The following is a 26,191-nucleotide window of genomic DNA, read 5'->3' on the forward strand; positions in this document are numbered from 1 at the left end:
CCGGTTTGGCATTGAGTCAGTAATAGTGTGGGGTGGCATTTCTTTGGAGGGCCGCACAGCCCTCCATGTGCTCGCCAGAGGTAGCCTGACTGCCATTAGGTACCGAGATGAGATCCTCAGACCCATTGTGAGACCATATGCTGGTGTGGTTGGCCCTGGGTTCCTCCTAATGCAAGACAATGCTAGACCTCATGTGGCTGGAGTGTGTCAGCAGTTCCTGCAAGACGAAGGCATTGATGCTATGGACTGGTCCGCCCGTTCCCCAGACCTGAATCCAATTGAGCACATCTGGGACATCATGTCTCGCTCTATCCACCAACGTCACGTTGCACCACAGACTGTCCAGGAGTTGGCAGATGCTTTAGTCCAGGTCTGGGAGGAGATCCCTCAGGAGACCGTCCGCCACCTCATCAGGAGCATGCACAGGCGTTGTAGGGAGGTCATACAGGCACGTGGAGGCCACACACACTACTGAGCCTCATTTTGACTTGTTTTAAGGACATTACATCAAAGTTGGATCAGCCTGTAGTGTGTTTTTCCACTTTAATTTTGAGTGGGACTCCAAATCCAGACCTCCATGGGTTGAAAAATTTGATTTCCATTTTTAAATTTTTGTGTGATTTTGTTGTCAGCACATTCAACTATGTAAAGAACAAAGTATTTCAGAAGAATATTTAATTAACTCAGATCTAGGATGTGTTATTTTTGTGTTCCCTTTATTTTTTTGAGCAGTGTATATATCACACATAGGAAACACGCAATGCACACACCAAGACATTTATGCCTAACTCTATTTAGTGTAGGACACTTAAAGGGGTTAAATGGGTTGTCTCACTTCAGCAATTGGCATTTATCATGAAGAGAAAGTTAATACAAGGCACTTACTAATGTATTGTGAGTGTCCATATTGACTCTTTTCCATTACATTATACACAGCACGTATCCATGGTTTTGACTACTCTGCAATCCAGCAGCGGTGGCCGTGCTTGCACACTATAGGTAAAGGTATTGGCCTATGCACACTTCCACCCTTTCCCTATAGTGTGTAGGCACGGCCACCACTGCTGGATTACACGGTGGTAATAACCACGGATACGTGCTATGTATAATGGGATGGAAAGGAGGCAATATGGAGTATCACAATACATTAGCAAGTGCCTTATCTTAACTGCATGATAAATGCCATTTACTGAAGTGAGACAAACCCTTTAACCCCTTTAAGCATAAATATCTGGCATGAAATTTACCAAATCTTAACCTCCTCAGATTGCACATAATCTACAGTATATTTAAAAGGGTTCTCCTACCATAATGACCTATTGCCTATCTACAGGATAGGTGATAAATATCAGATTGCTGGGGTCTGACTGCTGGAACACCCACTGATCATGAAAAAAGGGGTCCTGAGACATTCAATTACATTACCGCCAATCTATGTACACAAGAGTCTTAAGACCACGTTCCCTTGATCATGGGGGTCCCAGCAGTCAGACCCCCATCAATCAAACACTTATCACCTGTCGTGTCATAGCTTTTGGACCTTTACACATTCCCTATCTTTAAAGGTTTTCTTTGGGTATAAAAAAAAAATTAAAAATCTGGCCCAAAATATGTGTCAAACTAAAATAGAAATGCTTACCTGTTAAAGGACCTGTGTCCACTTTTCTAGTTATCCTCTATCCACATGATCAGGGATAACTAAGTGATCCGTGGGGGCCTGAACGCTGGAGCCCCCATTGATCCCCCTTCTTGATTGAGTAGCAGGTTGAGCATATGCCCTGCCTCTCCATCCATTCTCTATGGGGTCACTGGAGATGGCAGAGTACAGCGCTGGCTATTTCCTGTGGTCCCAAAGAGAATAAATAGGGCAGCAGGGCATATGTGTGGCCTGCCACACCATCAAAAAGGGGGAACAGGACCTGTTTCTGAAATCAGTGGGGGGGTCGCAGAATCGGACTCCACCAATCATATAGTTATGCCCTATGTTGTGGAGAGAATAACTTGAAAACCTGGACAACCCCTTTAAATCCTCCACCACTCTACCAGTATCTCTTTACATGGCAGCAGTGATGCCTGTAAATACGGAATATCATCACTACCGCCATGTAAACCATACGTGTCAATACTGGAGAATGTGATGCACTGTGCAGAATTTTCAGTCATAAGTCCAACCCCCTTTGCAGGTCATAACCTTTAACAAAGCCCAAGCAAAGGTGCTAGAGGAGCAACGTGAGAAAATGGCACAAACGGAGGGTCAGAAGCATTAGGGTCACCTGAGGCAGGGTAATAGTGGGGATCCTGAAGCAGGGGTAACTGAAGAAGAGGCAATATTAGCAGTGCATTTAGAGTGGGGGCATCTGGAGCACTTATGAGCACCTAAAGCAGAGGCACTGGGAGGACCTAGGGCAGAGTTCCCCCAATGCCACTCTGAACTCTGCAGAGAGCAGCACACATACACAGATCTGTGTCTGCTATAAACAAATCCCCTATTCCCCCCTTACATCTCCTACAGCTCACTACTGTCACACACCTGAGAAATCAGCCCCGCACCGCAGAGGAGTCCTTCTCTCCAGCAGCCAGTTTTCTGACAGCAGGGAGTTCACTGCCAGCAGCTGGGAAGTTTAGAAGATACTGCGGGGCCTCAATTTACACCAGTAGGAGGCTGCATCACTGTGGCTACAATAATTATCTCTCCTGAGAAACAAGAGAAATAATTACTCCTCCGTCTTATCTCCGGGCGTGGAAACTGAGGGCGCACCGAGGAATCCCCCGCATCCCCGGCGGGTCAGTTCGAGCCTGGATACAGACCATATATGTACAGATGTTGTGGCAGATGTGACTGATAACAGGCACCTGTATCAGTCTGTGTTCCTATTTACCTGGTGTATGATGAGGGTTTGTTAACTCAAGTCAAATATGCTGCAAATTTTATAACTGGATTTTGTGGGTTGAAATCTGCAGCATATCAGAGTATCAGCAAAGAAGATGACAGTTTATCTCTCGGGTAGCAGTACACTTAACGGGCATTTGTCAGCACGATCAACCCTATTAAACCAGGCATATTGCCTGGTAGGGTTGATCATGCCCAGTAAAATTATATATTTCTTTTTTCTTTAAGGTGAATAGTTGCTGAGATATATCGAATTTTTTATATTAATGCAAATTTCCTATTTGGAGCACTGAGGGGTTGGCCGTAGCACTAGGAGCACCAGTAGGTCAACACCTCTGTCCTCTGTACACTCCTCCCTTGTCTTTGATTGTCAAGAAGAGCCTGGGACAACCCCATAACCCTAATGAAAATACAGTACTTATCATGCTTGTGTCATGTGATGTAGTTCCTGCTATTATATAGAGTTTTTCTATTTTAATAGATTTAAAAACGATATAATGCTTTTTTCTTTTAGATCTCGCATTATCAGATTTTATTTGTATCCACTTTTTCAATCACTACAACCTGTCTTATATGGTTTGGATGTAAACTTGCAATTAATCCAACAGCAATAAATGTAAGTAGCAATTAGATTTATAACCATCACCCATTGCTGGAAAAGTAAGTTTATTTTACGGCTACATAATAAGAGGTAATTATTTTACAAGAATTTTAGTGATTAAAAAAAATTACATAACACAATTCTTTTTTTCTAGCTGTCCCGAAATTTGTGCTACCAAAACTGCAGTAAAACCCCCTTAATCTTGTATCAGTTGCAAATGATGTGTGTTGGGTTTATTCCTTAAGTTGCTATTAAAGGGGTATTCTAGTTAGATGAAGTTATCCCCTATCTACAGGATAGGAGATAACTATTAGATTGGTGGGGGTCCTACCGCTGGGACCCTCACTGATCACGACGCCCTTGTGGATGACTTAATCTAAATAGAATATCCCCTATTAAGAGTTCTTAATAAATTGTGTAATTGTCTCATCCATTTTACCTGCCTTATCTGAATGTTGATTTTCTTTATAGATAAATTTCAATGTGATTCTTCTTATTCTCATGGAAATTTTTATGGCAACAACAGTGATTGTTTCTGCACGATCGAGTGTAGACTGTTGCCTGGTTACAGGAGTAAGTACCTTTTTTATTATTATAGAAAACATTCAACATTGTTGTTCGGCAGCGCACAGTAGGCCAATGCCCAATGACATACATGTATGTCATAGGTCGCAAGGAAATGTGTGGATGTTACTCAGATGACATCTCCCTCCAGCAGAATTTGAGAAGGTGCTGATTCCAGAGGTTTAAACCCTCAGATGCTGTGGTCAGTAGCAAATGCGGCATCTGTGTAGTTAGATGGAGTGGGCTTCCATTGCCTCTGGTGCAAGTGGGAGACGGAGTGTTATAGGAAAATGGTAAAATCAAACTAAAAGTACAGGGTGGGCCATTTATATGGATACACCTTAATAAAATGGGAATGGTTGGTGATATTAACTTCCTGTTTGTGGCACATTAGTATATGTGAGGGGGGAAACTTTTCAAGATGGGTGGTGACCATGGCGGCCATTTTGAAGTCGGCCATTTTGAATCCAACTTTTGTTTTTTCAATAGTAAGAGGGTCATATGACACATCAAACTTATTGGGAATTTCATACGAAAAACAATGGTGTGCTTGGTTTTAACGTAACTTTATTCTTTCATGAGTTATTTCCAAGTTTCTCTTTGTTTACAGCCATTGACATGTCGCCGAGGTTAACACGTGAGGAGCGGATAGAAATTGTGTTAATGTCTGGTGAACGCAGTAACCGGGTCATTGCAGCAGATTTCAATGCAAGACACCCTACGAGACCACCCATCTCCCATGCTACAGTTAGCAAACTGCTTGCTAAGTATCGTGAAACTGGTTCAGTGTTGGATTTGCCAAAATGTGGACGCATGAAATCTTCTCTTTGAAGAAACATCAGTGGCTGTCCTAGCTTCATTCAGCAAGAGCCCACAGCGTAGCACTCGACGCATGTCACTGGAGAGTGGCATTAGTCGAACATCCCTTCGGCGGATATTAGCTACTCACAAATGGCACCCTTACAAACTCCAGCTACTGCAGCATCTCAACGAGGATGACCCAGATCGGCGCACTGAATTTGCAGAATGGGCAAAACAAAAATTGGAACAGGACCCTCAGTTTACGCAGAAGATTTTGTTCAGTGATGAGGCAAACTTTTATGTGAATGGTGAAGTTAACAAACAAAACCACCGCTATTGGTCTGACACCCACATTGGATAGATCCCTCCAAGACTGTTGGAATAAAACAATTGATGGTATGGTGTGGTATATGGGGTACAAAGATAGTGGGGCCATTCTTCATCAATGGAAACCTCAAGGCCACTGGATATGCGAAATAGCTACATGATGATGTGTTTCCCTCTTTATGCACTGAAGCTTGCACGTTCCCTGAGTTTTTCCAGCAAGATGGTGCACCACTACATTATGGGTGTTAGGTCCGAGCATTCCTAGATAAACAGTTTCCTGGAAAGTGGATTGGTCGTCGTGGGCCAGTTGAATGGCCCCCAAGGTCTCCCGATCTGACCCCCTTAGATTTTTATCTTTGGAGTCATCTGAAGGCAATTGTCTATGCTGTGAAGATACGAGATGTGCAGCACCTAAAACTAAGGATACTGGAAGCCTGAGCTAGCATTTCTCCTGCGGTGTTGCTATCAGTGTGTGAAGAGTGGGAGAAGAGGGTTGCATTGACAATCCAACACAATGGGTAGCACATTGAATGCATTTTATAAGTGGTCAGAAACTTGTAAATAACTCATGAAAGAATAAAGTTACGTTAAAACCAAGCACACCATTGTTTTTCTTGTGAAATTCCCAATAAGTTTGATGTGTCACATGACCCTCTTCCGATTATTGAAAAAACAAAAGTTGGATTCAAAATGGCCGACTTCAAAATGGCCGCCATGGTCACCACCCATCTTGAAAAGTTTCCCCCCTCACATATACTAATGTACCACAAACAGGAAGTTAATATCACCAACCATTCCCATTTTATTAAGGTGTATCCATATAAATGGCCCACCCTGTATAATGTTATTTTTGCAAAGTAAAACAATTTTTAATGGAAAAAAAGTGTTTTTACATTTTGAGAACCCTACTTTTCTTTCTTTCTTTTTATTTTTTTTTATTTTTCTATCAACATAACCAGATGAGTGTGTGTTGCAGGAATTTTATTTTCCAGTTGTCCTCTGGATAGGTCATCAGCATCTATTTGGTGGGAGTAGAACACCTGAGACCCCCACTGATCAGCTTCTTGAGAAAGCCCCACCCTCTTGTGAGCACTGTAGCTTTTTCACTGCTTATCCTAGGCCAGTGACATCACGGCCATCGGTCATGTGAATGGGTCTGAGCTGCACCTAGGCCACGTTACCAATAGTCGTGACATCACTGGTGTAGGTTAAAGAGGACCTTTCACGGGTCCAGAAATTATGAAATAACTAGCAGGTTATGTAGAGCACTGTGCACGGATGTAATATTGCTTACTAGTTTGTCTGGGCGCCACTCAGTTTGCCCACTGTGCCCCCTGCAGTTTTCCCAGCTGGTATGCTAATGAAGAGTATCGGTACAGGGAGAAGGCGACTGCCCTGTTTAGGGCTGAAACGATTACTCGATTGAATCGAGTAATTCGTCAAAAATAAATAAAAAATAATCTGCATCAAGGATTCGTTTGTGTCATGTGACCACAAAGCGGGAGTCAAGCTCTTGCTATTACTTACCGCTCTGTGGTCACCCGCCGGCCTGTACCGCGCTGCACTAGATCCTGACACATTTTCAGGTCATAGTGCACGTAAGGATCCAGTGCAGCGCGCGGAGAAAAAGAGGAAGGAGCTGAGGAGCGGCGACCCTACAGGAAAGGTAAGTATTTAATTTCACTGGCGCTGGGGACATGGCACTGAAGGGGACAGCCGGCAATGGATGGCATGGAGGGGCAGATGGGAGTGAGGGACATGGAGGGGCTGACTGATGGCAGTGGGGGACATGGAGGGGGTGATCTGATGGCACTGGGGGAGTGAGGGACATGGAGGGGCTGATCTGATGGCAGTGGGGGACATGGAGGGGCTGATCTGATGGCACTGGGGGAGTAGGGGACATGGAGGGGCTGATCTGATGGCACTGGGGGAGTAGGGGACATGGAGGGGCTGATCTGATGGCACTAGGGGAGTGGGGACATGGAGGGGCTGATCGGATGGCAGTAGGGTACATGGAGGGGCTGATCTGATTGCAGTGGGGACATGTAGGGGCTGATCTGATGGCACTGAGGGACATGGAGAGGCTGATCTGATGGCACTGGGGGAGTGGGGGACATGGAGGGGCTGATCTGATGACACTTGGGTAGTAAGGGACATGGAGGGGCTGATGTGATGGCACTGGGGGAGTAGGGGACATGGAGGGGCTGATCTGATGGCAGTGGGGTACATGGAGGGGCTGATCTGATGGCAGTGGGGGACATGTAGGGGCTGATCTGATGGCACTGAGGGACATGGAGGGGTTGATTTGATGGCACTGGGGGAGTGGGGGACATGGAGGGGCTGATCTGATGGCACTGGGGGAGTGGGGGACATGGAGGGGCTGATGTGATGGCACTGGGGGAGTAGGGGACATGGAGCGGCTGATCTGATGGCACTGGAGGAGTGGGGACATGAAGGTGCTGATCTGATGCCAGTGGGGTACATGGAGGGGCTGAACTGATTGCACTGGGGGGGTGGGGGACATGTAGGGGCTGATCTGATGGCACTGAGGGACATGGAGGGGCTGATCTGATAGCACTGGGGGAGTGGGGGACATGGAGGGACTGATCTGATGGCACTGGGGAGTAGGGGACATTGAGGGGTTGATCTGATGGCACTGGGGAGTAGGGGACATGCAGGGGCTGATCTGATGGCACTGGGTGTCATGGAGGGGTTGATCTGATGGCACTGGGGAGTAGGGGACATGGAGGGGCTGATCTGATGGCACTGGGGGTCATGGAGGGGCTGATCTGATGGCACTGGGGGAGTGGGGGACATGGAGGGGCTGATCTGATGGCTCTAGGGGAGTGGGGAACATGGCAATGGATGGCATGGAGGGGCTGATGGCACTGGGGGAGTGGAGCTGAAGGCACTGGGGTGAGGGAAAGCTGACCGCACTGGGGTGTGGGAGAGCTGAAGGCACTGGGGGAACGGAGCTGATCGCACTGGTGTGGGGGGGGGCTGATGGCACTGGGGGGATAGTGGAGCTGATGGCACTGGGGGAACTGATGCACTTGGTCTGATTGCACAGGGGGGAACAAAGGGTGTTGGTGACTAATGGCGGGGGTCTGATGAGTTTTTATAAAGGAAAACAGTCTATTAATTCATTTTTTCTTATTAGATTACTCGATTATTCGTAAAAAATAATCGATAGAATACTCTATTACTAAAATAATCGTTTACTGCAGCCCTAGCGCTGTTTCTCAATGGGTGTCTCCCTGGCTGTAGCACGGTCCAATCACACCAGAGAGCCTCACAGCCAGGGAGAAGGTGAGTTTTTTTCTTTTTTAATCTGTGCTGTGATTGGACCGCGCTACAGCCAGGGAGAAGGAGACACCCATTGAGAAACAGGGCAGTCTCCTCCTCCTTGTACCGATGCTATTGATTAGCATGCATACCAGCCGGGAAAACTGCAGGGGGGCACAGCAGGCAAACTGAGTGGCGCCCAGACAAAGTAGTAAGCAATATTACATTCGTGCACAGTGCCCTACATAACCTGCTAGTTATTTCATAATGTCTGGACCCATGAAAGGTCCTCTTTAACCCCTTAGGCCTCTTTCACACGGGCGTCCTGGGTTTGCTCCGGATGCGTCGCGTGTACATTGCGAGAAAACCGCACGAGTAGGCATGCAATTGCAGTCAGTTTTGACTGCTATTGCGTTCCGATGTTCAGTTTTTATCGCGCGGGTGCAATGAGTTTTGCATGCACGTGGGTTAGGTGTTCTGTAGATTTTATTATTTTCCCTTATAACATGGTTATAAGGGAAAATAATAGCATTCTTAATACAGAATGCTTACTAAAATGTGGCTTGAGGGGTAAAAAAATAATAATTAACTCACCTCATCCTTTTGTTCGCGCAGCCAGCATCATCTTCTTTCTTCTTCTTTCAGGACCTGCAAAAGGACCTTTGATGACGTAATCGCGCTCATCACGTGGTTAGCGCGCTGACGTCACCGCGCTCACCAGGTGATGAGCGCGATTACGTCATCAAAGGTCCTTTTGCAGGTCCTGAAAGAAGAAGAAAGAAGATGATGCTGGCTGCGTGAACAAGAGGATGAGGTGAGTTAGTTATATATATTTTTTTTAACCCCTCAAGCCACATTTTAGTAAGCATTCTGTATTAAGAATGCTATTATTTTCCCTTATAACCATGTTATAAGGGAAAATAATACAGTAAATTGACTTTTATCAATTTACTAACATCATCTCCTAGCAACCATGCGTGAAAATCGAACCGCATCTGCACTTGCTTGCGGATTTCACTCATTTCTATGGGGCCTGGTTTGCGTGAATATAGAACATGCTGCGATTTTCACGCAACGCACAAGTGATGCGTGAAAATCACCGCTCATCTGAACAGCCCCATTGAAGTAAATGGGTCCGGATTCAGTGCGGGTACAATGCGTTCACCTCACGCATTGCACCCGCGCAGAATTTTCGCCCGTGTGAAAGGGGCCTTAGTGACCAACCTGTTTTGAGCCTTACTGACCAAGCGTTTTTCTTCCTTTTTTCATCGTCACATTCCAAGTGCTTTAACTTTTATTTATATTTTTCCGTCTATATAGCTTTATAAGGGCTTTTTTTTTGCGGGACAAGTTGTAGTTTTTAATGGCGCCATTTTGGGGTACACAACTTTCTGATTAACTTTTATTAACTCTTTCTGGGAGGGAGATGGGAAAAACAGCAATACTGCAACTACATTTTTACGTTATAAATTTTACGGCGTTCATTTTTCAGTATAAATAACATAATAATATCTTTATTCTCTGGGTCAGTAGGATTACAGTGATACCAAATACATATAGTTTTTTTTACATTTTACTACTTTTTTTGCAAGAAAACCCCTTTTTTTTATTTTTTATGTTTTTGCATTGCCGCTTCCCAAGACGATAACTTTTTTATTTTTCTTTCAATGGAGTTGTGTGAGGGCTTTATTTTTTGCGGGACGACTTGTATTTTTCATCGGCATCATTTTGGAGTAAATGGCGCTTTTTGATCGCTTATTATTATGTTTTTTCGGTGGCAACTAAGAATAAATTAGCAATTCTGTCTTTTTTTACGGTGTTCACCGTAGGGGATAATTTACATGATATTTATGTAGTTCGGGTCTTTACGGACGCGGCAATACCAAACATATGGGGAAGATTTTTTATTTGCAATTTTTTTTCTTATTTTCAATGGAAAAAAGCGTACATTTTTTTAATGGGATTTTTTTTAGTGAGTAAAAATTATTTTATTTTTTTACAACTTAACAGTCCCACAAGGGGGACTTTTTGATTGCTTTTAAAATGCAATGCACTATCCCTATAGTGCATTGCATTTTAATGACAATGCTATTCTGACATTGACCAGCAGGCTGCGCCAGAGAGGCATAGTCTGCTGGAAATTACTGAAGGCTGGTCTGGGGCCTACATCAGACCCCAGGCAGCCTTCACACACATGTATTTGCAGTGTGCCAATGAGAGACAGAGGGACTTTACATGTGGCGGGTGCCATTGCCCGCGGCATGTAAAGTGTTAAACAGCCCGAATCGGCACTCCTGCCGGTCCGGGCTGTTACAGCAGGGCCGCGGCTCTCATGTGAGAGCCAGGTCCCCGCTGCATGGGGGACCTGTGCAGCGCTTAGACTGGGCCGCCGTAAAAAAGCGGTGGCCCAGTCTAGGGCCCCTTAGTGACCGAGCGTAAAAACACATATGGGTGGTCACTAAGGGATTAAGCAGCGAGAAGGCCAAAGCACTCACAGGAGCATCGGGGCTTTCTCAAACAGCTGATTATCTAGGTTGCTGGGCGTCAGACCCCACCAATCAGATGCTGATGACCTATCCAGAGGATAGGTCATCAATTACAAAGAGTCAGATAACCCCTTTAAGGTTGATTTTCAGTGGTATTAACAGGGGATAAATAACAAGTCTGACTATGTTTTTTGGGATTTACTATTTTTTCATTAAGTGGATTTGAAAGGATTTTTTTTTTTCAAGGAGTAGGAGTAGCAGATAATATACTGTATATGTTGTATTTTTTTAACTCCCACTGTAGGACTTAAATCTGCAATCCTCTAATAGGCACATACTCATGGCAGATGACAAATTAAATGATCACACCACAATGCAAAAATACAAGAAACATATAGATATTATAGGGTACATCCTGGCACATGACTTGGCCTGTATATAAATAATAAATAAAAAAAGATGGATTTACAGTTTTTTTGCTTTTTTTTGTGCATTTCACCATGCTTAACTAGAAATTAAATGCTACCATACAGTAGTATGACTCATTGGAAAGAATAAGACAAAGTGCAACATATGTAGATTTTAAAAAAAAGTTATGGCTGACAGAATGCAATGAGGCAAAAAGGACCTGTCACCATGTTAATAAATGTGAATCAAGTACTTGCCCAAATTTCCCCTGTTCTGCTGAGTTTTGGATTTTTTTTTCTAGCCCTACCCTTCCCTGTTCCCGAGAGCCAAGCTCCAATAATTTTATTGCCTAGTTTGTAAATCTGTCACTGGTTTATCAAGGGGGCAGCTACCCGAAAGGCGTGTAATCTTCCCGTCTGATGCTTTCAAGTTACCACGGGTAGTGTCAGAGTGGCTATCTTGGTGTGATCTGGAAATCACACCCACAGCTCTGTAAATGTTATTGTTCATTAATTTTAAAGTCCTGACTGGCCCCTCTAATAACATTTGGACATTATGTTATGTTTTCTACTTATAGTGATGTCAAAATACCTTATATTCCCTAGGGTACTGCCTGCGGAAGTTCAAGCAGTCTACGCAATGTCCAGTTTCCTATTCGAACAATTAAGTCCTACTCTGTAAGACAGATTTGTTATGAATGTTTTGTATGATATTCATTGGTAGAAAATATAGATTTTTTGTTCTTGATTTTATTATAAAAAAGCCTACAGTTTAAATATTGTAATAAAGGGGTTTTCAAGTGTTTTTAGTGATCCTCAGGATAGGTCATCAGTATCTGATCGTTGGGGGTCTGATTAGCTGTTTGAGAAGGCACGGGTGCTTGTGGTAGCGCCGTGGCCTTCTCTCTGCTTACCATTGTATAGCTGTACATTGTATAGCAGCTGTGCTTGGTATCGCAGCCTGGCCCCATTCATTCTAATGGGGCTAAGCCGCATCTAGGCCATGTGACCGATGAACGTGATGTGACACTGCCTAGGAAAATCTGGAGAAGGCCGTGGCTCTACTGCGAGCACCTCTACCCTCTCAAACAGCTGACTGGTGGGGATCCTGGGTGTCGGGCTCCCACTGAGAAGTAAACAAACACTTGGAAAACACCTTTTAATTAAAATGGTCTACTTTGCTACATTATATATAGAGATGAGGGAATTTTGTAAAAATTTGAATCGCCGGTTCGCCGAATTTTTTGGGAAAAATTAGGTTCGATCCGAATAAATTTGTGGCGAATTATGTTAAACGGCTTTTTCCTGGCTGCACAGAGCCTTTATAGTGGTGTACAACACTGTGCCTTGCACTAACACGCATAGGGAGTCTGCTTTGGTAGTGAAATAATACTGTCAGTCAGTATGACATGTAGATGACAGGCGTCGCAGTTAGAATCACTGCACACTTCACTTATTTGGGCAGTCACTGGGCCAAAGCTGACCAAATAACTCAAGTATGAACTCAGCCTTACAGGTCGATGTTAGCGCCAAGAAGAAGCGCACTCCTTTTACACCGTCGTCAGCTTATTCCACATAGATGTCTACAGAACCTGTTCTATTAAACGCTTCTACAAGTAGAGCCCCCTGACAGAGGGGAGAGGGTGTCAGCAGTAAGTGTGTGTGGACGTCACTGATTATTTTGCCCTTCCTCTGATCCGTCAAAACAATAACCCACAAAAAACGGACCCTGTCTGTGGAGCATCTGCCTTCACTCGGTCAGCATTTGGTCAGTAATCCTTCAGTATTGCTAATGCCAAAAAAAGCAGGAGTGGATCCAAAACAGAGATGACACGTGAACTGAATATTTGCAAGTCTTCTGTGTTTTGTACCCACTCCTGCTTTTGGCTACCAAATCACAAGCCAATTCTGATGGGGCTATACAGGCCTTACAGCTGCTACACAGACAGGATCCGTTGTGCATCTCATTTTACCTTCCTTCTGACAGATCAGAAGAAGGGTCAAATAAATGTTGATGTCATCCAAGCCAAAAAGGCTCAATAGTGGCCCAGTCATGAAGTAGGGAGTGTGGGAACAGCATGAGAAGTCCACAGAGTGGCCCTATGCTATTGTGCTGAAGTGAAAGCAGCATGAGGAGACCACAGAGTGGTCCAATGACAGAGAGTGGAGGTGGCAGCAGCATCAGGAGACCGCAGAGTGTGGAGGTGGCAGCAGCATCAGGAGGCCAGAGAGTGGCAAGGTGACATATTGTGGAGGTGGTGACAGCATCAGGAGACCACAGAGTGGCAAGGTGACATAGTGTGGAGGTGGTGGCAGCATCAGGAGACCACAGAGTGGCAAGGTGAGATAGTGTCGAGGTGGCAGCAGCACGAGGAGACCACAGAGTAGCCCAATGACAGAGTCTGTAGGTGGTGGCAACCTCAGGAGGCCACAGAGTGGCTAGGTGACAGTGTGTAGGTGGCGGCAGCATCAGGAGGCCACAGAGTGGCAAGGTGACGTAGAGTGGAGGTAGGAGCAGCATGAGGAGGCCACAGAGTGGCAAGGTGACATAGTTTGGAGGTGGCGGCAGCATCAGGAGGCCACAGAGTGGCAAGATGACATAGTGGTGAGGTGAAAGCAGCATGGGGAGACCACAGAGTGGCCCAATCACAGAGTCTGGAGGTGGCGGCAGCATCAGGAGGCCACAGAGTGGCAAGGTGACACAGAATGGAGGTAGGAGCAGCATCTTGAGACCACAGAGTGGCAAGGTGACAAAGTGTGAAGGTGGATGGCAATACCAGTACCCGCTGAAGATGGTGGGTGAAAAAAGGAGCACTTGGCATCAGATGTGTGGCATCAGGCGGGTGGCAGCATCAGAATAGTAGCTGAGGCAGGTAGCCAGAAGAAACCAGTCTCTTTTTTTCAAAGTGTTGCTGTGGCACCATGGATCATCTAGTCTGATCCTTTAGGAATTGGTGGGTGGAAATCCTCGCTGATCCACGCCTGATTGATCTTGACAAAGGTCAGTCTCTCCACATTTGGACAGGCGAGTTCTTCTTGGGGTAACTATGGCCCCCGCCGCACTAAACACCCGCTCTGATGCCACTGGTCGGGCAGGACAGCTTTTCCAGGGCAAACTCGGACAGTTGCGGCCACAAATCCAGTTTGGCTGCCTAGTAGTCCAGCGGATCTTCAAGGTGCACTCCAAGTATGCGGGTGAAGAAAGCTGCTCATCAGCGACTGTAGACTTAGGCTGCTGATAGAGTTGGTACTGCTCTTGCCACCCCTCCCCAGCAGTCATGGCAGTGGAACGTGAGCGCAGAGGGCCCCCGGTCAGACCTGCGAGAGGATGGGCGATGGCGCACATAGGCATCGGCCAACTGACTATATAGGATGTCTCTATAGTAGTTCAGTTTTTTCTCCTTCTCAGCAGGTGTAAAAAGGGCCCCATTTTGGACCAATAGTGAGGGTCCAACAAGGTGGAGATCCAGAAGTCATCCCTCTGCCGAATGGTGACAATTCGGCTGTCACTACCCAAGCAAGTAAGCATGCAGTGGGCCATTTGCGCAAGTGACTCGGAGAGACTCCCTGCCTCCATCTCCACTGCATACTGCCACGTTGTGTCTGGGTCCTCTGCTTCATCTTCCTCATTGCCCTGTAGCTCCTCTGGCTGCTCCTGCTCCTCCTCTCCTGTCACCTGTGTAGCAAAACCACCCATTTTGCTAGACATTGCTTGTGCTCCAATGTCCTCCTCCTCCAGTTCAGCCCCCACAGGGCTCATGTGGCCATGAGATCTAGGCGCCATGTCTCCAGTACACTGACCAGCCATATTTACTAGCATCTGTTCCAGGACATGAAGCAGTGGAATGACATTGTTCATCCCGTAGTCCTGGCGACTGACAAATAACGTGGCCTCCTCAAAGGGCCTGAGCAAACAGCAGGTGTCACGCATAAGCTGCCACTGGCCTACATCGACGTTACACAGGGGAATACTCCTGTCCGCTTGGATCATCAGGAAATCATTGATGGCCTTTCTCTGTTCGTACAGTCGGTTCAACATATGGAGGATGGAATTCCAACGGTGGAAACGTCGCATATCAGCCTATGTTGGGGGATGCCATTCTGCCGCTGCAGCTCAAGGATGGTGTGCATTGCGGTGTACGAGTGGCTGAAGTGCATGCAAAGTTTCCTGGCCATTTTTAGGATGTCTTGCAGATGGGTGGAAAACTTCAGGAACCGCTTGACAACCAGATTGAACACGTGTGCCATGCAGGCTGCATGGCTCTTCCCTCCTTGACGCAGAGCCGACACAATGTTCTTCCCGTTGTCGGTCACCATGGTTCCGATTTTTAGTTGTCGCGGAGAAAGCCAGGATTCAATTTCTTGCTATAGGACATGGAGCAGTTCCTCTCCTGTGTGACTCAGTTCGCCCAGGCAAACGAGGTGCAGAACAACGTGACACCGCTGTGCCCTGCACAGGTAGGAACGCTGGGGGGCACTGTGCATTGTCCCTGCAGTGGAGGCTGAGGAGAGGGAGGAGGATGAGAAGGCAGAGGCGGACATTGTCGCTGGACCAATGGCATGGCAACATGGAGGCGGAAGCGGCGTCACCTGGCCAAGTTGCTGGTGTGGCTGTGCAGGAACCACATTCACCCAGTGTGCCTTAAAGGACATGTATTGTCCCTGACCGTAGTTACAGCTCCACACGTCGGCGCTGCCGTGCATACTGATGTCTCTTGGCAATCGCTTCACTGCGTGACAAGGAGTATGAGGAGCTGGAGCATCAGGACCGGCAGATGATGGGAAGGACAGACAGCTCCCTTCAGCTGAGGTAGTGGAGCCTTGACTACCACAAACCGGGTGCGTGCCAGTGGGTGATGCAGTGGTTCCTGCGGCAGGCTGGACCACCACATCAGAGCCACGGTTGTCCCAGGCCACTTTATGGCGACGCTGCATATGTTGACGCAGAGCCGTAGTGCCAACATTAGCACCCTGGCCACGCTTCACCCTCTGCCCACAGATTCTTCATACGGCCACGTTCACCTCTGGCGGCTTAAAAATAAACTGCCACACCGCCGAGTAGGTGATTTTACCCCCAACACTACGCACTGACTGACTGCTACCACCACTGCCTCCTTGAGCCCCTGCACCGCTACTTTTCGTGGAGGTAGGCTCCCGCGAAGCGGGTGTTCTACCGAGGGCGCGTTTGGCTCCCGACCTCCCACTGCTTCCACCCTGCTGACTCCCGGCCACGCTAGCGACTTGCTGGCTCCAATGCTGGGTCTCGGGCAAGCGGCCACCCTCTTCTCCTGATGATGATGATGCCCCTTCGTCACCTGGCTCCCAAGTGCAATCAGCTACATCATCATCATCGAGTAGTGTCTGCACGTCACTGATGTCTTCCTCAACCATCTCTGGATCAGGAGCCTGACCGCTCTCAACACCAGCTCCCACGCCACTCTCCTCATCACTACTTGCCCGCCTAGCAGAGGAAGCGGCAGGTGTCTCCTCCACATCTTGGCTGGGCAGTAGCTGCTGACTGGCCTCTAGTAGCTCATCCTCGCTGAAAAGTGGAGCAGAGCCCTAAAGCGTATAATACTTCTCGCGGTGAGGGAACAGAAAAGTACAGAGGCAGGTTGAAGACAGGTGAGGGCACAGGGCCTGCTCCCGGGCCATGCCAACTAAGGGTTGTGTCTGACGAACCCACTGACTCTTGCCTTGGTGTGTCTGATGTAAGTAAGAATCGCTGGGTTGCTGGTCACGACACGACCGCTAGCTGACACTGGGTCTCAGGCCACTGGAAGTGACCCAGCTGCCACGGCCCTTTGCTCTGCTGCGACCTATGCCTGCGCCAGAAACATTTAGGCATCTGCCACTCCCCTGTGCAGGGCCTGGCACGTCTCTGCCTGACATACTGTTAGATCAAATAACCAAATGTTAGATCAAATATTTTTTATTTCGCCACTAATACACAGCAAACAGGGCTTTAGAATATATCACTGCGCCACTGAACGGCAATTAAGCCCTAATTGTTTAAAATTTTTACAAGAAAGGCTTTTCAACCTTAAATGGCAAATATATTTGTTATTTCGCCAGTAATACACGTCAAACTGGGCTGTAAAATATCTCACTGCACCGCTGAACAGCAAGGCTCAAGTTTTTTTTTATTTTTACACAAAAGGCTTTTCAACAGATAAGTATGTTCACTGCCTATTAGGACAGTTAAAATTTTAACCGTCCAAATAGGCAGTGAACATACTTTTAGTGAGAGAGACGGAAATTACTTTGATAGTGACTGTGAGATAATTTTAACAGATAAGTACAACTATGAACGGCAAATATATTTGGATTTCGCCAGTAATACACAGCAAAGTGGGCTGTAAAATATCTCACTGCACTGCTGAAAGGCAATTAGGCCCAAGTTTTTTTCTATTTTTACACAAAAGGCTTTTCTACAGATAAGTACAACTATGAACAGCGAATGTTTGTATTTCACCAGTAATACACAGCAAACTGGGCTGTAAAATATCTCACCGCACCGCTGAACGGCAATTAGGCCATCATTTTTTTCTATATTTACACAAAAGGCTTTTCAAAAGATAAGTGCAACGCTGGACGGCAAATATATTTGATTTTCGCCACTAATACACGGCAAAGTGGGCTGTAAAATATCTCACTGCACCTCTGAGCGGCAAAGATATTTTTGCTTTTTCCACTAAGGCCTCATGCACATGACCGTTGTGTGCACCTGTGGCCGTTGTTCCGTTTTCTGTGATTTTCTGCGGACCCATTGACTTTCAATGGGTCCGTTGAAAACTCGGAAAATGCACCGTTTGTCATCCGCGGCCGTGATCCGTGTATCCTGTCCAAAAATATGAAACGGTTCACGGACCCATTCAAGTCAATGGGTCCGTGAAAAAACACGGATGCACACAAGATTGGCATCCGTGTCCGTGATCCGTGTCCGTAGGCTACTTTCATACAGACGGATCCGAAGATCCGTCTGCATAAAAGCTTTTTCAGAGCTGAGTTTTCACTTCGTGAAAACTGAAATCCGACAGTATATTCTAACACAGAGGCGTTCCCATAGTGATGGGGACGCTTCTAGTTAGAATATACTACGAACTGTGTACATGACTGCCCCCTGCTGCCGGGCAGCACCCGATCTCTTAAAGGGGGCTGTGATCCGCACAATTAACACCTCAGGTGCTGCACCTGAAGGGGTTAATTGTGCGTATCATAGCCCCCTGTAAGAGATCGGGGGCTGCCAGGCAGCAGGGGGCAGACCCCCCTCCCTCCCCAGTTTTAATTTCATTGGTGGCCAGTGCAGCCCCCCCTCCCTCTATTGTATTAATATCATTGGTGGCCAGTGCGGCCCCCCCTCCCTCCCTCTATTGCGCCCCCCCCGGCCCCCCCTCTATTGTTTTAATATCATTGGTGGCCAGTGTGCGGCCTCCCCCCCCATCATTGGTGGCAGCGGAGAGTTCCGATCGGAGTCCCAGTTTAATCGCTGGGGCTCCGATCGGTAACCATGGCAACCAGGACGCACACTGGCCACCAATGATAATACAATAGAGGGGGGAGGGGGGGGCGCACACTGGCCACCAATGATATTCAAACTGGGGAGGGGGGTCTGCCCCCTGCTGCCTGGCAGCCCCTGATCTCTTACAGGGGGCTATGATACGCACAATTAACCCCTTCAGGTGCGGCACCTGAGGGGTTAATTGTGCTGATCACAGCCCCCTGTAAGAGATCGGGTGCTGCCAGGCAGCAGGGGGCAGTCATGTACACAGTTCGTAGTATATTCTAACCTGAAGCGTCCCCATCACTATGGGAACGCCTCTGTGTTAGAATATACTGTCGGATATGAGTTTCACGATCTAACTCAAATCCAATGGTATATTCTAACATAGAGGCGTTCCCATGGTGATGGGGACGCTTCAAGTTAAAATATACCATCGGATTGGAGAAAACTCTGATCCTATGGTATATTAACTCCTGACTTTACATTGAAAGTCAATGGGGGACGGATCCGTTTGCAATTGCACCATATTGTGTCAACGTCAAACGGATCTGTCCCCATTGACTTGCATTGTAAGTCAGGACGGATCCGTTTGGCTCTGCACGGCCAGGCGGACACCAAAACGACTTTTTTTTCATGTCCGTGGATCCTCCAAAAATCAAGGAAGACACACGGACGAAAAAACGGTCACGGATCACGGACCAACGGAACCCCGTTTTGCGGACCGTGAAAAAATACTGTCGTGTGCATGAGGCCTAATACACGCAAAAAAGACTTTGAAACAGATAAGTGCACCACTGAGCAGAAAATATATTTTACTTTTGCCACTAATACACGACAAAAAGGGCTGTTATTTTCACACTTCACCACACAATGGCTAATAAGCCCCTTTTTTCCCACAAAAAAAAGCCAAAAAGTGCTTTAGAACATATAACTGCACCGCACAAGGGCAAATAAAATGTAGAAATATTTCCTTGTAATGCACCCTGTTAATGCCTGTATCAAACAGCATTTGCACCCTAATATGAACAGTTTTCTGGAATTACAGAGCTGTATAATGGCAATTTGGATCCCCAGTGCAGCACGGTGTAATCTGACTGTTTCTATTACCCAGGCTGTTACCTCCCCGACTGAACCCTGTTCAACAGAAATGCTGTGGAATGATTCCTCCCTATCCATTCCCTACACCTTGAATAATCTTTCCCTGCACAAATCGTTTTTTTTTTACCACAATGACGATTTTTCTATCAGTGTCCCTAGCGCTGGCAGACACGTCTCTCCCTGCACTAAGTACGCTGGTGAATGGCAGAATCTAAGATGGCTGCCGTATTTATACGGCTGTGACATCACAGGGCTGGCTGGCTGCTGATTGGCTGCATGTATGTCAGTATGGGTGATCCGCCTTCCCAGACTTCCTTTCTCCATGTCCTCACACGTGCAGCTGCCATTTTAGGAAAAATGCGATTCGTTACTACGAAGCATGAGGAAATTCGCATTCAGTGCAAATCAAATTTTTCCTGAAATTCGTAACGAATTCCACTTCATCAGCTTTGATTCGCTTATCTCTAATTATATATTTTAATTGGAACATATGTATATAAAACATGCACAATGTTGTTCACATATTTATACAGGTGAAACTCGAAAAATTTGAATATCGTGCAAAAGTCCATTTATTTCAGTAATGCAAATTAAAATGAATTGCATTAATGCAGCTTAAAATTCGAATTTTGTGAAAAGGTTCAATATTCTAGGCTCAAAGTGTCAGGTAATTAATCCATATCCCCTGAGCAAAGGGTACCTCAAAATTGTGACTTTGGGGTTTCATAAGCTATAAGCCAGGGGTGGCCAACCTGTGGCTCTTGAGCTGTTTGCTTCTTCAAGTGCGGCTCTAGCTCTGGAGCCGGGAAGCAGTCAGGCCGGCTCACTCTCCACCCCATGCTCAGATCTCTTTTCCTGATTGGGCACTGTTGCTACTTTGCAGCTCCAGCTCACTCTCCACTACGTCCTGATGCACACAGTGTGAGAACATAGTACGTGGAGACACGCACTATGACCTGACATTGTGCTCATCAGGTCACAGTGGAGAGCGTTTTAGACCTGCAGAGTAGCAGGTGCCCGAGCAGGAGCCCAGTGCCTGATCAGGAGAGGGAAGAGATTTTTTTAAATTATAGAACTGAGCATGGGGGTCTGATCTAAGCATGGGAGGTTCTGATCTGAGCATGGGGGGGTGTCCTGATCTGGGCAATGCGGGTCTGATCTGAGCAATGGGGGTCTGTTCTGAGCATGGGGGTCTGATCTGAGCAATGGGGGTCTGTTCTGAGCAATGGGGGTCTGTTCTGAGCAATGGGGGTCTGTTCTGAGCATGGGGGTCTGATCTGAGCATGGGGGTCAGATCTGAGCATGGGGGGATCTGAGCATGGGGGGCAGATCTGAGCATGAGGGTCTTGTTTGAGCATGGGTTGGTCAGGTTTGAGCATGGGGGGGGTCAGATCTGAGAAGGGGGAGATATGAGCATGGGGGGAGATCTGAACACTGAGGGTCTGACGCTGGGAGTCTGATTTGTGTTGTCTGATCCGAGCATTGGGGTTCTTATTTTGGGGGTCTGATTTGGAGGTCTGATGAGGTTTGGGGATCTTATTTTAGGTCAGATGAGGATTGGGGATCTGATTAAGAGCCTGATCTGAGGTCTGATGAAAAATATATCTTTTTATTTTTTTTCTCTGCTAATAAATAATAAGAAAATAATATATTTATCAGACCTCAGATCAGATGAAAAATCTTTTTTCTCTTATCTTTCTTTGTTAAAACCTAGGTGCGTCTTGTAGGGCGAAAAATACGGTGACTCGTGTGTAAATGTATAGCTTGTGGCTCCTGATAGTCACACATTATTATTTTTTTGGGCTCTTTGTGTCTGTAAGGTTGGCCACCCCTGCTGTAAGCCATAATCATCCAAATTATAACAAATAAAGGCTTCAAATATCTCACTTTGCATGTAATGAGTCTATCTCATATGTTAGTTTCACCTTTTAAGTTGCATTACTGAAATAAATGAACTTTGCATGATATTCTAATTTTTCGAGTTTCACCTGTATGTTGAATTGAAGTTGTTTTGTATATCTTTCCCATTTTATGAACAGAATAAGTGGTGTCTGACTACTGTTCAGATTTTACCTATTCTTTTATGTTTTCCAGATCGTTGAAATGGTTGTTGGGATTTCTGCTGTGTTTGGAGGGGTTATTGCATTACACATTGATGCCTTAATGTATAGTCCTTACTTATATATTTCAATTTTTTGGGTACTAGCAGCTGTGAGTATGTTATTACTGCTCTTGTTTTATTATATAGTCATCCTTTCTTTTATATACACACTTCTATAGTAAAATGTCTTTAATCCTACATCCTCTAGACCACTTAGGTGTTTACTGGGAATAGTGGACCATAAAACATGTACATATATAGTTCTTCCTATCTTCCTATTCTTGGTGTGGGAGGATGATACCCCCTTAAAGGTCCTCATCCCCTTGGTCTCTATGCTGCTAAATCGATGGTAGGTAGGACAATGGCACATTTGTGCTTCCATGTACTTTCACCTTTCACCAATATGTCTGTCCAGTTGTCCTACCCTCATTTAAACATGATCATATGCGATTTTGAGCCTCTAAAGATCTAAGGTTGAGGACCCTGGAAAATATGGACCTTGCCCAAGGGCTGCCTTGTGGTATTTGTCGTTCACTTTACGTCATCGAATTGCAAGCTTCCAGAGATCTGCTTGCACATATGAGACTTCAGAAGGGTTAAGTTCAGGGGTGGTCTGGGAACTTAAAGTGGCACTGGAAAAAAACTAAAAGTTCATCCATGTTGTAGGCGGATCGAATTTTACAAAAGGCAGGGCAACACAAGTAGGCAGGGCCAACACAATTAGATGGGCCCAACATTAGGAGGCGGGTCAGCAATACTATAGTCCAACTCCGGCACAAAATACTGTCCCAGCAGAACCAAATACCACAGTGCAGCAGAATATACTGCAGCAGAAGCTGTCCTGTGGCCATCAATAGCTGCATATACTGTCCCAGCAGAACCAACTACCACAGTGCAGCATAATATACTGCAGCAGAAGCTATCCTGTGGCCATCAATAGCTGTAAATACTGTCCCAGCAGAACCAACTACCACAGTGCAGCAGAATATACTGTAGCAGAAGCTATCCTGTGGCCATCAATAGCTGCAAATACTGTCCCAGCAGAACCAGATACCACAGTGCAGCAGAATATACTGCTGCAGAAGCTGTCCTGTGGCCATCAATAGCTGCATATACTGTCCCAGCAGAACCAAATACCACATTGCAGCAGAATATACTGCTGCAGAAGCTGTCCTGTGGCCATCAATAGCTGCAAATACTGTCCCAGCAGAACCAACTACCACAGTGCAGCATAATATACTGCAGCAGAAGCTATCCTGTGGCCATCAATAGCTGTAAATACTGTCCCAGCAGAACCAACTACCACAGTGCAGCAGAATATACTGTAGCAGAAGCTGTCCTGTGGCCATCAATAGCTGCAAATACTGTCCCAGCAGAACCAAATACCACAGTGCAGCAGAATATACTGCTACAGAAGCTGTGGTGGCCATCAATAGCTGCAACGTTCTGTCTCCTCCTCTAGTTCTCTCTAATTAAATAGGTTCTCCAGGAATTAAGAAAAGAAAATACTTTAACATTACTTTATTATAAATATATTCCCATATTAGTTCTAATGGCTCATTTTGTCTGGGGAGCAATTATCAGGGGAAATAAAATGGCCACTGTCCTATTACCACACACAATACCTGTCCTAATCACACAGCAGCACAAGTTACTTCACAACACTGAGCCAAAGAGCTGCCTCATTCTCCTCTCCTACTTGTCAGGGATTAAGATCCTGAATACAGATGATACGATCTGTAGCTGAATCTATGTAGGGCTGGAGCTAATGAGGAGACATGAAATACATAGAGGAGGGTGGGGATGTGGCTAATGAGCAGCAGCTATTGTATGCAGTCTCCATTACCACAGTCCGTCCTGTCCGTACTTCATGTCTACTCATTAACTCCATTCCTACAGAGATTCAGATAAAGTTCTAAAGCTCTTAAGCTCAGTGTTGTGAAGTAACTTGTCCTCCGGTATGATTAGGACAAGGTTTGTGTGCACTAATAGGACTGCAGCCATTTTATTTTACCTGATGATTGCTCCCAAGACAAAACGAGCCATTATAACTAATCAAAGGTATTTGGGAATATATTTATAATAAAGTAATATGTAAGTATTTTCTTAATTCCCAGAGAACCCCTTTAAGATATGGAGCACGAGGTGAGTGCAGGCCACAGCAATTAGCCAGCCCTGCCTTCAGCATGCTGTCTGGACGTCCCCTAGTAATCATCCCTATATGGACCCCAGTAGTATGGTCGCTAAGTGGCTACGGAAAGAAGAAAAAATAAAATACTGTTCCAAATCACTGTCTCCAGTGAAAGCCACGAGTCTTTTCCAGCCTGCGTTCTGAGATGCCTGTGTCCCTGTACCATTTCTACATGGTGGCCTGGGAGGGTCAACAGCAGGGCAAGGAGTGTTGTAGGTGGGTCCAAATTGACTGAAGGCAGAGCAACACAAGTAGCCCAGTTCAGCAATACCATAATAGTGTGAATATGAAGTTTTATTCTGCCTTGGATGTGAAGCTTCACTGTGAAGTGTTGTCTGCTTCACAGCCCCTCCCTTCTGCTCTGAGTGACAGTTGTAGTGGTCCCTTGGATGGATGCTGCATCCACAATTCAGAGCATGAGAGAGGAGATGTGAAGCAGCTCAGTGCAGAGACCACTCCACAGTGAAGCACTGCCTCCAGTGTACTGTACTTAAGGAGCTGAGCCTGAGCTGGCACCTGTTTAGCATTGCAAAAATGCATAAAAGATTTGCTTTAACACCCCAATTCAAAGTAATTCGAAGTGGGACTCCCAGGCTATAAGCTGTGCGCTACGATTGGCCAGCGCTGCAGCAAGGGACAACCCTAATACAAAAACTCTGCCCCGTACAACAGAGTGAGCTGCACACACTGGAGCCTATACCGGGCGAATGGAGCGGCGCCCAGACATACTAGTAAGTGCAGGGGGACCCCTGGGCGCCGCTCTGCCCACTGATATAGTTAGTTTTTAAACTAGTGAAAGGTCCTCTTTAAGACAAACTTTTTTGGCACTAACGTTCACTTTGTGTACAACCTAATAATGTGTTCTCTTTCAGTGTTTTCCTAGTGCTATCGCCAGTCATGTTGCAGCAGAGTATCCAAGCAATTGTTTGGTAAGAATACAACAGAAGACTAAAGTTTGATATCCCGACAAATAAAGCCCACTTAAACTGGTCTTGTGCTTTGGAAAAATGTTTAATATGTTATAGTGGCATATCAAAAGTTGGTGGGGGTCTGATTGCGGATACCCCTGGGATTGCTAGAATGAGGAGAGAAAAGTGCTGACACAGAGCATGCTCTCTTTCCTCACTGCAGAAGATGGAAGCAGGATGCGTATGAAAAGTTTTCCTGTAGTACGGTGCTGGCAGTGATGGACTTGGAACTTAAAGTAGCCCTGGAAAAAAAACTAAAAGTGGCTCCATGTTGTAAGCGGGTCCAAACTGATAGGAGGGGCACCAGAAGTACAGGTGAAACTCGAAAAATTAGAATATCGTGCAAAGTTCATTTATTTCAGTAATCCAACTTAAAAAGTGAAAATAACATTTTATTTGTTATAATTTGGGTGTGACACTTTGAGCCTGGAATATTGAACCTTTTCACAAAATTCTAATTTTAAGCTGCATTAATGCAATTCTTTTTAATTTGCATTACTGAAATAAATGGACTTTTGCACGATATTCTACTTTTTCGAGTTTCACCTGTAGATGGGGTGAGCAATACCATAGGGCAAAATACCGTCCCATCAAAACCATATATCACAGTGCAGCACAATATATTGCCCCAAAATCTGCCCCTTTGTGGTGTCCTTCAATAGATGCCATTTTTTGTCCTCTTCCTTCAGTTGTCTCTGATTAAGATATCGAGCAGGGGGTTACAGGTTGAGGTGTGGACTACAGTAGTTAAATTCAGGAGGGCACGTGCAGTCACTGGCCAGTACCTGATTCTCACAGCTTTAATTACCGCTGAGAGCTCATTATGTACCTGGTCACAGACAGAGAGGAGAACTTGGGCGGCCCCTTGAGCATTGGCCCACCTGGAAATTTTCCTGTAAGGTCTATGGCCAATCCGCCCCTGGGTGCTGGGCTGCAGAATTGCTGGGCTGCATTCCTACCTTCCTAGC

General features: G+C 46.0%; 1 protein-coding gene across 2 annotated transcripts in view; it reads left to right on the forward strand.

Annotated features, from left to right (window-relative positions):
• MLC1 (modulator of VRAC current 1) overlaps positions 1 to 26,191 on the forward strand; it is a 47,513-nt gene that overhangs the window by 16,184 nt on the left and 5,138 nt on the right. Inside the window, exons 4-8 of one of the 2 annotated variants that reach the window (XM_040415737.1) lie at positions 3,405 to 3,506; positions 3,963 to 4,064; positions 11,968 to 12,039; positions 22,058 to 22,174; positions 25,128 to 25,184. In XM_040415737.1, coding sequence (XP_040271671.1) covers positions 3,405 to 3,506; positions 3,963 to 4,064; positions 11,968 to 12,039; positions 22,058 to 22,174; positions 25,128 to 25,184 — 450 coding nt within the window. The remainder of the gene's footprint in view (positions 1 to 3,404; positions 3,507 to 3,962; positions 4,065 to 11,967; positions 12,040 to 22,057; positions 22,175 to 25,127; positions 25,185 to 26,191) is intronic. The other variant, XM_040415738.1, reaches the window with a different exon arrangement.

Source organism: Bufo bufo, chromosome 1 (genome assembly GCF_905171765.1).
Source record: "Bufo bufo chromosome 1, aBufBuf1.1, whole genome shotgun sequence".
Taxonomy (NCBI): Eukaryota; Metazoa; Chordata; class Amphibia; order Anura; family Bufonidae; genus Bufo; species Bufo bufo.